The following is a 14,744-nucleotide window of genomic DNA, read 5'->3' as shown; positions in this document are numbered from 1 at the left end:
AGATTTCCTTTAAAATTATATAGAAAATCAGCTATGGTCAATGGTTAGTAATTTTAAAAGGGAAAATGGCTTAAGAGTACTGACTAAAAATAAAAAGGAATTTATACACTCACAAACATCTGGAAGCATCTAAAGAAATAAATATGGCCATACCAGGAATTTTACTAATATAAGTAGCAGTAGTAAATAAAAATAGTATTTTGGGGGTGCTGGGGATAGAACCCTGGGCCTTATGCATGTTAAGCAGACATTCTACCAACTGAGCTATATCCCTAAGTCCTGATGTAAGCAGATTTATGTTAAAAAAAAAAAAGAAATATAAATATGCTGAGAGCCATAGCCAAGTAGGAATGACACATGGCATTTTTGGGTTGAAAGGTGACCCTGCTCAGGGATTAGGGTGGATCCTGCTGGAATAGGGAGGCTCCAGGTTTAGGGTGGATCCTGCTGGAATAGGGCGGCTCCAGGTTTAGGGCAGATCCTGCTGGGATTAGGGCATATCCTGCTGCCTCAGGCATCCGTTCCTTGAGTTCCTGTTGAGTTCTCACGGGGTTCTGAGAGAATTGGTACGCAGAGCCCGGTGGAGGGAGTGTATTTTTTCCCAGAACGTGCTTGTAGAGTGTCGGTGAGAGTTTGGGAATAAAGAGTTGCTGTTGGAATCTACAAGTTTTTGTGGTGGCTTGGTTATTTTGTGCCCAGTCAGACTTCGGCATTTGGCGGCCCGTGCAGGGAACGTCTGAAGCTTGGAGGTAAGTGAAATTGCTCGCCCCTGAGGGAAGGTGAGAGAATGGGTGACCATTTCAAAAAACAATGTGTTCTTGTTTTGATTTATTTTGTTTTTGTTTCAAGCTGCCTATCCCTAGAACTTTCTCAGGCAAACTGGGAAAAATGGTTGGCTCAAGGTTTGAAGTTGTTCGGCCCTGAGGAAGAAAAAATTGATACAACGATTTTTTATTCCGTTTTTGTTTCATTCTGTTTCGGTTTTGTTTTGTGTTATCTTGTTGGGTTGCGTTATCTTTATAGTAGATTAGAAATTAGTAAAAAACAAACTGAAAGTGTGTTAAGTAAATTGTTAGAGGTCCAGACTATCGTAGAAAACATGTTAGATCAAGCAAAAGAGAAGGTCTCTCCAGCTAGTCAGATAGAGGAAGGAAATTTAAAGGAAAAAAGCTTAGAGGAGAAACAGCTATCGGGGGGAAGCTACAACATCAGGCTGCTACTAACTCCGTTCTATCACCAGAGGGCGTAATTCAACCATCAGCTCCACCTATAGAAACAGCTGAGTGGCCCTCAACCCCCGTAGTTGATAGATGGAATCCTGAGACAGGACCTCAAAGATTAGCATGCCCTGTACTTGAGCAGGCAGGAGGGTAGCGATTTCACCGTGCTTTAGATTTCAAAACAGTGAAGCAATTAAAGGAGGCTGTAACAACCTATGGTCCACAAGCACACTTCACTGTAAGCAGGGTCGAATCCATAATCAACTTGGACGTGACGCCAGCAGATTGGGCTAACATGTGTAAATCTGTGCTAAATGGAGGACAATATTTGTTATGGAAGGTTGCCAATGAGGAATTTTGCACGGAGACAGCTAGGCGAAATGCAGCAGCCAGTTACTCTCAAAGAAATCTAGATATGTTGTTAGGAAAAGGACCTTATGAGGGTCAACGGCAACAAATTGAATATGATCCTGCTATATATGCACAAATTGCTGCAGACGCAGTTAGGGCATGGAAGATTTTACAAGGACTTGGAGATTTACAAGGCCAGTTATCTAAGGTAATACAGAGAGCTAATGAACCTTATGCTGAATTTGTAGATAGGCTTATTCAAATAGCTGCCAGAGTTTTTGGGGATACAGAACAAGCAATGCCATTAATAAAACAACTGGCTTATGATCAAGCAAATCGTTACTGCAGAGAGGTCATTAGACCATGGAAACATGAACATTTAAACACATATATCAAATTATGTAGAGACATTAATGAACAAGGGCAAGTCTTAGCAGCTGTAGTACAACAGGCTTTAGATGCCAGGCCAAAAACATGCTAGAATTGTGAACAAACAAGACATTTTAAAAGAAATTGCCCCATAGGAAAAGGGTTTAACAAAACTAGGTATCAAAGGAATAGAATACCGGGTATTTGCCCAAGATGCCATAGAGGGAGACATTGGGCTAATGAATGCCGTTCTCAAACCACCATAGAGGGTACTCCCTTATCAAAAAACGGACAAGGACAAGGTATTTACCCACGATATCGTGGAGAAAGGCATCAGGCTCCATTGCCAAAAAACGGACTGGGGGGCCCAATGCTCCGGGGCCCACAACCACAAATATACAGGGCAGTGAAGGACCCATCAACACCATTAGTGTAGTGCCCAGGACACATTGTCCATTAAATCCCTCATCAGACAAACCAGAGGGAGCGCAGGGTTGGACATCTGCGCCTCCGCCAGAGCAGTACTAACTCCAGAGATGGGAGTTCAAATCATTCCCACAGGAGTAAAAGGACCTCTTCCCCAAGGAACAGTAGGCTTATTATTGGGACGCAGTTCTTCTACACTAAAAGGACTTATGATAAGTCCTGGGGTAATTGATCCTGATTATGTAGGTGAAATAAAAATTATAGCTAGGTCTCTAAGAGGTATATCAGTAATTTCACCAGGAGATAGAATAGCACAGTTATTAATAATATCCAGCCTGCATGATAAATTTTCCAGTCGTAGTGTAGAAAGAGGTTCCAGGGGATTAGGCTCCATAGGTGTAGATTGGGCTATGCTGTCTTTAAATTTAGATTCTCGCCCAATGCTAAAACTAAATATTCAAGGACATGAATTTAATGGACTACTGGACACAGGTGCTGACCTTAGCATCATATCTCGTCAAGAATGGCCAAAACATTGGCCATTATAACAAGCCACTCAAACGCTTCGAGGCCTAGGAGTGGCGACTAATCCCCATAGAAGTGCAATGGTATTAGATTGGAAGGATCCTGAAGGATGTGAAGGAACTATATAGCCATATGTATTGGATCATCTTCCTATAAATTTATGGGGACAAGATGTCCTAGATCAATTAGGTTTGACATTATCAAATAACATCAATCCTAATGCGCCCACTACTAGGGCTAGACAAGGTTTTAGGAAAGAAAAAAGATTAGGAGAACAAGAACAAGGTATAGCAGCACCAATTCAAATAGATCAAGGAATAAATAGACATGGATTGGGTTTTCAGAAGGGGCCACTGAGACAATCAAAATTACTTGGAAATCAGAAAGACCAGTATGGGTTCCTCAGTGGCCCCTGACTAAAGAAAAGATACAAGTAGCCTATGACCTGGTCAAACAACAATTAGCGGAGGAACATATACAACCTTCCGTATCTCCCCATAATACTCCCATTTTTGTCATCAAAAAGAAATCTGGTAAATGGAGATTATTGCAAGATTTAAGAGCCATTAATAATGAGATGGTTATTATGGGACCTGCTCAATCAGGGATTCCTCAATTGTCTGCTTTGCCAAAAACCTGGTATGTTTTAGCTATAGATATTAAGGATTGTTTTTTTTTTTTTTCAATTCCAATTCATCCTGAGGATAGTCCCTGTTTTGCATTTACTATCCCTGCACTGAATCATGAAGGTCCTGATCAGAGATATGAATGGAAAGTACTCCCTCAAGGGATGGCTAACAGCCCAACTATGTGCTAAATTTATGTTAACAAAGCAATCCAGCCACTTAGAAATAAAAATCCTGAACTACAAATATTTCACTATATGGATGATGTATTACTAGCACATAAAGATAAAAACGCATTGTTAGAATGTTATGCCACACTTACAAATTTATTAAAAATTATAAACTAGAGATAGCAATAGATAAAGTACAATTAAATTTTCCAATTAATTATTTAGGAGTTCTATTATCCTCAACCATGGTCTGTCCACCAAAAATTCAAATACAAGTAGATCAACTCAAATCACTTAATGACTTTCAAAAGTTATTGGGAGACATAAATTGGATAAGGCCTTATCTAGGCATACCAACAGGAGAGTTGGGACCTTTATTTGATATCCTAAAAGGTCCATCAGATCCAAATTCACCCCGCATGAGCTCATACAGACCTATGTTAATGTTTTTCTGATCAATTTTATTTTTTGACTGTGGAGTTTTTAATCATTGCAAAGGAGATTTCACCTGTGTAAAGCAACAAGGCCTTTACTATTGTCTTATGTGTTGTATGTTTGTGTGCACACTTGTGTTTTGTGTTATATATCTGTATGTGCGTATGTCCATATATCATATATGAGGAGCACTCATGAAAAAATGGATCCGAATTTTTTTTTTATTCACGTGATTTTAATGGTTTAATTTAAATTGGGTAAACAGCTGTTGAGGATTAATTTATTTTCAATACACAATAGAACGTCTTGAACTCCAATATGTTTCTAAAAATTGTAAAGTATGGAAAAAATATTAACACATCATGGGTATACTAACACGTATCAGTTCAGGCAAAAAAACACTAAGTATAGGCCCTTTTTAATGGCAAAAGAGCTTTACAATGATTCTTCCAGGATGTCCCTGAAATGAATAAATGTTTCCATTTAATTCATGACAAAAACAATACTTTAGCCATAACTAGTTCCTGAGTATGTGGACAGCACAATCAAATCAGCCATTATGACTTATTTACCATCCAAAGTGATTTGCACATTGTACTTTCAATCCATTGGCATCAAATACTCTAAAGATCAGGGCAAAAACAATTTTTACCCAGAGATTAGATAATAATCTATTTGATATTAATATTTAAAGCTTATTACTCAGAAAAGTAAAGGGACTTTCTCTTTAGGGGCTTAAGTTCTTCAAAAAATTTAAGTTACTTGAAGGCCACCATCCAAAAGCTCAGAACATATATTTGACATAGCTGACAGAAACTCAATTCCCAAATCTCCTTAGGACCTATAACTGCAGGGACCATTTTGACTATTTACTCTATGTCAGACACTGTCTTATGAGCTTTTCATGTACTCACTCATCTAATTTTCTTATTGATTCTATGAAGTTATTATTAATAATAGTAACTTCATAGAAGTTAATCTTATTACACAAGTTAATCTTATTAACCAAGATAAAAATGAGAAGAAAAGTAACATTTAGTTATAGTTGATTATATGTTAGGTTGTATATAATATTAGTCTTATTTTTAGAAACAAAAATATTTGAGACTTTAAGAAAATTAGAGCAATATGTCAAAGTTACAAAATTTGTTATGTGACATGAGATTTTTTATTTTACCTAGTAAAAATGAAAATATCTAAAAAGATTATACAACTAAATGTATATCATCCCGTTCCCTTCTGAGAGTTATTATCTCTCTATACTGCTACCAAATGTGTGCATATGCATGTTTATACATCAATTTACAATACACATGGATTCCTATGATTATTGATTATATTTTCAGTTTTTGCCATGTAAATAATACTGTATATATACTCATATATACACACATTTTTAAACTTGTTCATTTGTAAAATAAACTCTTAGCAATAAAATTGTGGTATCTAGGTTTATGTGCATTACAACAGGAAAATGGCATAAATTAAATGTTGAATGAATTAGCTATTGGCATTTTTATTATCTGTAGGTTAAGAAATACTGAGGGTTTTGTGATTATTAAAAAAAATCTCAGAAAGGGTTGTGAATTAGAATCTGGAGATAACTGGAACCAACAGTGTCTGTACAGTTTCTCTCATATCTCCCTCAAGCACAGCAATACCCAAATAAACTAAATGAACCTTGAAGCCTGCTCATCAAATAGGTCTTCTAGTTTGTCTTTACTGTTTAGACTATTTAGCTGCATCTTTTGTTACTTTGAACAAAGAAAACCATAGTTGATATACCAGAAGTCCATAAGAGGAATCTATTAACTTCTTTAAACTTCAGTTTTTCTCATGGTTAAAATTATCTTCAGCACATTTTCCTAAGAGCAAGACATTTAACTTTATGATTTACTCATGTATAAACTGGAGATACATGTGAAGAATACATGAGCTAATAAGTATATGGCACACAGTCAGCATTCAAATGAAAAATATAATAATTATTTTTTCTATTAATCATTTATAAATATGATTTTAAAAACATGTAAAGTTTTAAAGTTTCATCTGGTAAAGTTTCAAATACAGGTTTAAGCAAACACTAAATAATGTGATCACCAGAAGAATGATACAACTTTCCCTAGGTCATATTATTGTTATCCCCAGTTTTAGATGAAGAAATAGAAATAAACAGCAATACAGAAGCTAACTCAAAGGTAGAATGCAAACTCAAGCAGTCTGACCACATGGCTTGTGTCTCTCCTAACCACTTTTACTGTATTAATTTGTCTTTGTAGTGAATAGAGTGAAGTATGTATGCATTTTAAAATTAGCTTTCAAGTTCCAAATTATGTATGCCTATTCTTGAGCTGGCCTTTCCCTATTTTCACTACTTTCCTACAGATAAGTCCATTTTCAAATACATAGACTTATTTATGCAAAGCGGGTCTTCATATACACCTAGGTTGAAGGATTAAGATTAACATATTAAAGAGTATAATAAGAAGAATGATAGTCCTACCACAGTGGTTCATGCCTTTAATCCCAGTGACTTGGGAGGCAGGAGGATCACATTTGAGGCCAAAAGCAGCAACTTAGTAAGGCCTAAACAACTTAGTAAGACCCTGTCTCAAAATCAAAAATAAGTAGAGGCTAGAGATGTAACTCAATGGTAAAGCATCCTGGGTTCAATCCTCAGTATCAAAAGAAATTTTAAAATATCATTTAAGATGAAAACATAAGTATACATCTTGCTGAAAATACAGACAATGACATTTAAAGATCTGGAAAACACATATAAGCTTAATGAACATGGGATATTCAATCTGTAAAATTAAAAAGTAAATCAAATCATCTGGCTTCTCATTCCTCTTCTGCTTAAAATCCTATAATCAAAGTAGGTTCCTTACCATGACCCTAAAAACTCACTTCTAGGTACCTCTTCAACTTTTTTCCTACTACCCTCCCCTCTGAGTATTCTGCCTAAGTCACACCTCCCTCTTTCCACTCTTTGGACATGCCAAATTCATTTCTGCTTTAGGATTTTTGTTAGGACATTTCTCTTGACATGGAAAACTCAGATCCCATATCGTCCCATGGTTGTCTTTTCTTAAATTTAGACCTCAGCTCAAATATTTCCTCCTCTAATTCTGATTATTCCATAGAAAGAAATCCGAAACCTTGCCTCTACCCTAGTCTCTATCCAATTCTCTATTTTATATCTTCAAAATATTGTTATTATCTAAAATTAAAGTATTTATTTATTAGCTATGTGTTTATCAGTCCCCCTCCCAAATGAAATATAAAATTGTGTCCTTCATCTAGTCCACTACATCTAGAGCAGTGCATAGTATATGTGGGCTCTAAATAAGTATTTATTAAATTATGAAGTAAAAGGCACTGAAAAATAATGATCAAACCTCCTTGCTTATAATAGAGACAGAAAATCGAATGTTAGTGGAAATGGAATAATTACTGCAGCCCTAATAGTCTCATCAAATTAGTGCATTTTGATAACTAAGACTAAGTAAGAACCATTCTTTGGAAAATACGTCTTTATGATCAGCTAATTTTTCACCATTAGACTTTCCATTTATTTATTCACAACAAAACATAAATAAGAAAGGAATAATAACTGATAAGTAATCTACTAGGTTTTAACTTTCAAAGTAATTTCATTCATTCTGGGTTAAACCACAAAATTCTTATCATCTTCTTTACTTGGGAGAAAAGTGGCAACAAAAACATTTTCATGTGTCTTTTTAAGGAAACAGATTTCTCTAATTCAAAAAATTTTAAGTGCATTCTCAATTTTTAAATTCTTAGGTCCTTGATAGTCATCAGTAAATAAAACTATTAGGTTCTACACGCTTCAGACACTATACATTTAAAACTCAATATTTCATGTGCCCCTTCTTACTGCTTCACTATATCACCTCTGTGATATTAGGCATGCTATTGACTTTATTATTAAATGCATTTCTCTTTTAATAAATGTTGCCTATTTAAGTTAAAGTTCAAATTAAGATAGGTAAGTGGAATAGGAAGTGGAACCTCCAAATCCTCAGGTAATCCAGCTCACTTCTACATGGAAACTGAACTTGCAGTTTCTTAAAAAATAAAGCACATCACATGACAGCTATCAGATTTAGGTGTTCTACAACATAATATGCAATGCAAACAGATAAAACTTATGTTTGTGAAACTAAAGAAATAGTATATTTTGATAAAATTACAAACAGCGGAAGTTTAATTCAGCTTAGAAGAATCTAAAAATTCCATTTTCCCTCCTTTTATTTTCTTTTGAATTGTCATATGATAATGAAATCTCCCTTTGGTCTAGCTCAACACCAGGTACACAGCAAACATTCATTATAACCTTAATTTCATGCCTACCTACACTCATAATCAATCAATACCAATCAATTGACTGTCCTCAAGAATATACTGATAGTGTTAGAAGAAAGCTAACAAAGTGACCCAGGTTTACAAATTTATATATTTATGAGAGTATTCAACTGTATCTTAAAATTTCTTCCCAGAAAAATTTAAGAGGACAAATATTCATTTAATAAAAATTGAGTTTCATACCTAATGACTTGATCTGAATCAACAATACATATTATGAGATGATATTAAACTCAGTGCAATAACAAGACAATATTCATTCACCAAACAATTCTTTTCCTCTTCCTTAACTCTGGCATAAATGTTAACCATCTCCCCCCAGAAGCCACAAGCTCCTAGTCCTTTTTGTAGGTAAGGATGCTATAAGAAACTTCAGTAACCTGGCCCTTCTTCAAGTCTCACGTTTTGTGGGATTCTTATGCATATGATTAAAAGTATTTTTTCTCTTGTTAAAAATAAACAAAGGGCTGGGGATGTGGCTCAAGCGGCAGCGCGCTCGCCTGGCATGCGTGAGGCCCGGGTTCGATCCTCAGCACCACATACAAACAAAGATGTTGTGCCCGCCAAATACTAAAAAATAAATATTAAAAAAAAATTCTCTCTCTCTCTCTCTCTTTAAAAAAAATAAACAAAAATAAATTCAATGCAATTGACAATTTATGAATTATAGTACATATCCTAAGAAGTTGTACTAAGGTCCTACAGAGAAGAAAATATTTAAATCAGCTTTTATAGAGATGAAATACACAAATTATGATTTCAAACAAAATATGACTGACATACCTTTGCTGAACTATTAAGATCTTATTATCCTAAAATTACAATATCTCCATCTGTTAATCTGACATGAACAAGCTGATAAATGAAATCAGAACAACAGTGTATTCTGGCAAAACTGGAAACTTCCTGAAAATCTAGGAAAATATGTCCACAACAGATGGGTCACTTAGAAAATAAATATATCATTCTGTTAGAGTACTGTTCTAATTCCCTAAATGAAAATCAGTCAGAGCTCCACTTTTGAAGAGTCTGTGACTTTAGGAAGGCCAAAGAGGAAAAACCTAAAGATGCACATAAACACATCTGTTCTGACCTCAAGTTCCATATCTTTACGTTTCCTGTTAAACATACTAAATTCAGGTAAAGTCCTTACCAGTTAACTTCTTCACAGGTTGGAGCCGAACACTGATAGACTGATGTGTGAGTAAGGGGGAGGATGGAAGAGAGCGAGACATGCCCTCCATAATCCGAATGTGCTGCATACCTTCACTCACTGGAAGTGGTGGAACAGCATAGTCTGGCTCAAAAGCACAGTCACTTTCTGTGGAGATGCCACCTGTTAATAGGAAAGGATAGAATGAAAGAGCTAGTGAGAAAAGATTCTTACTTCCCTATTAAAATGTATCTTTTAAAGTGATTCAGAACAACATATACTAACATTGATTTTCACTGTGAGAAACTAAATAAGGCATTTTTAACACATACATTCATTTGTACACTTATTGCACACCCAACTCCAGGTCTACCTCTAGGAAATCAAAGATGAATAAAACAGGGTTCCTCATTAACAGGGGCTCACTGCCTCAGAAGAGATACAGTTATGTAAGGAAATAGCTATAGTACAACAAAATGTTAAAATTAGAGCTATGTTCTTACATTTTTCTCCTGATAGAATCTGAAAGAAGATATTCGCTTGCTTATCAATGTGCAATTGTTAGCAGAATTTCTGTAACTTTATCTCTTTGTCCCCTTCCCTAAAGAAACTACATAAAAATACAAGTGGGTAAGACTGACACTATCATATGGTGATCTTTTAATCTGCTCTAATTTTTGTAAGTAAAAAAAAAAAAAAGGAGAAGAAGAAGAAATAATTATATGCTATTGACATCCACTTCTAGTGATGGTGGATTACATATTTCAGACCAACTTTTCCCTAAGAACTCTAGAAAAATATACTTTAAAAATCTTCCTGAAGTCAGTAGAAGATTAACAGCATGATGAAGAATTGCAAGGAAAAGACTGAAATTCCAGCATTTGGGGCTATTTTTTACTTAGTGGCATCAGAAAGGCTAACAAACTACTGATAGTTTTATGGTGCTAGGAGAACAACTATTAAGAGTCTAGGGCTCACCAAGGTGTGAAGAGGTAAAATTCCAACACTTTGATTGAAAGTTCAAAGGAGTAAATACGAACTAAATCTAGACTTGCCTTCACAGGGTCAACTCCAAATAGCTTCTACAAAATCAAATGTTGAAGGCAGTCCTATATTGCTAGGGCCCACCAAAAAACAAGCATAAATCTTCTTGGAGTATACCAACAACATTCTAGGTCTCAAAGTATCCATGCTGTTTATCATGTTACTATCTGGCCCTTAATTAACAATAACAGAGATAAGATAACATGAACAAAAGCAAATTAGAAAAGTCATAAAATCAAGAAATAGTCTGACTAGAAATATAAAGTAAGGAACAATAAGGCATAAAAGTTAAAGTAGTATGTTTACATGTTTAGAAAATTAAAGTTCAGGATATTAACAGAATTAGAATTATGAAATTAAAATTTTAATAGATGAATTTAAAGGAAGGTTAGACATAGAAGATGAGAGAATTAGTAAACCGAAATATACATTAGAATGATGAGTGAAGTATCAAAAAATAGATGGTGGATTCTTAGGTAAGTGTTACAGTTTGGACCTGGAATGCCCCCCCAAAGGTTCATGTGTTGAAGTCTTCGTCCCCAGCTGGTGATGATACTGAGAGGTGGTAGAAACTTTAGGAGGTGGGCCTAGATAGAGGAAGTAGGTTACTGGGCATTCCTTTGAAAGATCTATTTTGTCCCTGGACTCTATCCTTCTTTCCCTCTCCCCCTAGATACCATAAGCTGAGCAGCTCTGTTCCTCCGTACATTGCCTGCCATGATCTTCTGCTTTGCTACATGCCCAATGTAATGGGGTTAAATGACTATGAACTGAAACCTCTGAAACTGGGAGCCAAAACCAATCTTTCCTTCTTTAAGTTGATTCTCTGAAGTATTTTGTCACATGATGAAAAGCTAAGTTACATAATATGACACCAAAAGAATAAGCAATAAAAGAAAAAAATAGATAAATTGGATTTCACTGGAATTTAAAACAAAAAACTTGTATGCAACAAAGGATACTATCAGGAGAGTGAAAAGACAACTCTCAGAATAGGAGAAAATATTTGTAAATCATATATCTGATAAAGCTCTAACATGCAGAATATATCAAGAATTCCCACAACTCAACAACAACAAACAGCCCAATTTAAAAATGGGCAAAGAACTTGGATAGACATTTCTCCAAAAATAGACATTAAAAAACACATGAAAAGATACTCAACAACCAGCCAGGAATGGTGGCACGTGGCAGGATTGCAAGTTTGAGTCCAGCATGGGCAACTTAGTGACACCCTCAAAATAAAAAAACAAAAAATAAAAAGGACTGGGGATGTAGCACCACTGGATTCAATACCCGGTACTGGCAAAGAAACAAACAAACAAACAAAACCCTCAATAATCATTACAGAAAAGCTAATCAAAGACAAAATCTATAAAATGTGGGTATACTACTTATACCCACTAACAATAGATTTTTTTAAGTGACCAAAGATAATGATGAGAAATGTGGAGAAATTAGAATCCTCATACACTGATTAAGGAATACAGAATAGTGCAGCTGCTGTGTAATACAGTTTGGTGGTTTTTCAAAAATTTAACATAGAATTACCATACAACTCAGCTCTTCTACTCCTGTATATATATCCAAAGGAATGAAAACAGTGTTCAAGTAAAAACTTAAACACATGGTCAAAAAATGGGAACAACCTAAATGTCATTAACTGTTATATTGATAAACAAAATGTGGTATAGCTATACAATGAAATTATTATTTATTCATAAAAGAATGAAGGTCTGATTCACGGTATAATATTAAAAGCCTTAAAAAGATAATGCTAAGTGAAAAAAGATAGTAACAAAAAAGCCACATATTCTATGATTCCATTTATATGAAATGTTCAAAATGGAGAAAACAAGGAAGACAAAAGAATCTAGTGGTTTGCAAAGTCTAGGAGGAAGAAGAAATAGAAGTAACTGCTTGATAGGTATAGGGTTTTCTTTTGGGATGATGAGTTAAGTAGTAGGTGATGTTTACACAGCACTACAAATGTAATGAAAGCCACTGAATTGCACATTTGGGGTGGGGGGGGAGGCAGTACTGAGGATGGAACCCAAAGCCTCACACTAGGCAAACACTCTTCCTCTGTACTACACTTTCTGGTCCCTGAATTGTACACTTTAAAATGGTGAATTTTATAGTATATAAATTTTACCTCAATAAAAAATTATATAGATATTTATCACTAACCATATATTTATTCAATTCAGAAATCTAGAAACCATTGTTCATTTCTTCCTTTCCCAGCCCTTCACAACAAATGAATTAGCATTTCTGCAGATTATCAATACAAAATATATTCCAAATCTGCTAAACTCTTTCCATTTCTCCCACTACTATCTTAGTCCAGGGCACTAATATTTTTTCTCCAAAATTCTATTAGGAGAAATCTAGAATTTATTCTTTTTTCTTAAACTTCAGAAATTTTATCAGAAAGTTCTAACTTTTTCCTTCTCATTAGTCTCTGGGCCCTTTCGTTTACTATACTGAATAATTATTTTCTTCCAACTATCCTCTCTTTCTGGAAGTCTGATCAGATGGATATTGTGTCTCTTAGATCTATTTTTCATGTCTGTTTCTCTCATAATAGATTTCTAATGTTTAGACTTTCATGAAAAAGACCTGATATGGATTTCTATAGAATTTTAGAATTTTACATATTTATAAGCAAAAAGGCATACCACTAGTGCAATTTCCTGAGAAATACTTTTATTGAAAAAAATCATTATTTGATTTTTTAAAGCGGTGTATCTAGAAGAATGCATTTGACTTAGTAGAGTACCATTTTTCACTTAAAATGTTCCACTGTTAAAAATTAGCTGATAATTTTAGAATCTAGTAATACTCCTTAAGGAATCATATTGCAATTAGTCCAATTTGGCTGCCCTAGTTTACTTTTCAGCTTCGAAACATTTTCTTCCATTTTCTCTGTCCTACAAATTGTGTTTGAACTCATTGTTGCTACAAAGAAAAAACTGAAAATGTTTCAAGTAAAGAAAAATACTGATGAACTTCACAGAATTTGAATATCAGTTCTCTTAGATAACTGGAAACCTCAAAATCTCAGTGGTTTGCAATAGATTCGTGTTATGTTCATTAATCTGTAGACTGACTGTGGGTCAGCTGGTCTAGGCTGGGCTCCAGAGAACTGAGCTAGTTAAAAGGATAATGGTCAGGTTCAAATTCACACCAATGTATTTTTAATATTGGACCCACCCACTGAATGGCAAATGAATACATGGGGCATATTGTTCTCATGGCGAATCAGAGGAATTTAGGAAGGTAAGTCAAATCAGAAAAGCCTATATAAGGCCTCTGCTCACTAACATTCCACTGGATCAAGCAAGTCATGTCCCAGAATGGCATTAAAGGGCCAATAAAATATACTTGGCCCACACTAGTGGAAGCTACTGCAAAGCTCATGACAAAAGCAATAGTTGTACAGTTTTATAAAACAAAGAAGTAAAAAAAAAAAAAGTTATAAATCCAATTTACAATGATGTAAAGCAACATTTATTGGTGTTCCATATTACTAAATCCTTATTTTCCACTATTTTTTTTTCTTACCACTTTTCCTGCTTCAATCAACCAAATTAAAAGCTACAGAAATAATGCAATGGAGATACGGCAAAATAAAATAACTGCCTTTTTGACAGAAATAATAAAGTTACACTGCTGGCCACTTGGTGGTTAGGTATTCAAAAGTTGAGCTAAGAAAGCCCAGAGAAGCTGGGCATACTGGCTCTTGCCTCCTGAGGGAGGAATATTGCAAGTTCAAAGAAAGCCTCAGCAACTTAACAAGGCCCTAAGTAACTTAGCAAGACTCTGTCTCAAAATAAAATATAAAAAGGGCTGGGGATAGTCAGGCATGCCTGTAATCCCAGTGGCTCCAGGGTATCATGAATCAAAGCCAGCCTCAGTAAAAGCAAGGCACTAAGCAATTCAGTGAGACCCTGTCTCTAAATAAAAGACAAAAAAGGGCTGGGGATGTTGCTCAGTGGTTAAGTATCCCTGGGTTCAGTTCCTGTTACCAAAA

General features: G+C 35.1%; 1 protein-coding gene across 4 annotated transcripts in view; it reads right to left on the bottom strand.

Moving 5' to 3' along the window:
• Tanc2 (tetratricopeptide repeat, ankyrin repeat and coiled-coil containing 2) overlaps nt 1-14,744 on the bottom strand; it is a 444,589-nt gene that overhangs the window by 275,041 nt on the left and 154,804 nt on the right. For 3 of the 4 annotated variants that reach the window (XM_071603168.1, XM_071603166.1, XM_071603167.1), the window contains exon 4: nt 9,665-9,847. In XM_071603168.1, the coding sequence (XP_071459269.1) occupies nt 9,665-9,847 (183 nt within the window). The remainder of the gene's footprint in view (nt 1-9,664; nt 9,848-14,744) is intronic. The other variant, XM_027946338.2, reaches the window with a different exon arrangement.

Source organism: Marmota flaviventris, chromosome 17 (assembly GCF_047511675.1).
Source record: "Marmota flaviventris isolate mMarFla1 chromosome 17, mMarFla1.hap1, whole genome shotgun sequence".
NCBI lineage: Eukaryota > Metazoa > Chordata > Mammalia > Rodentia > Sciuridae > Marmota > Marmota flaviventris.
This window is presented reverse-complemented; position numbering and strand designations above follow the sequence as displayed.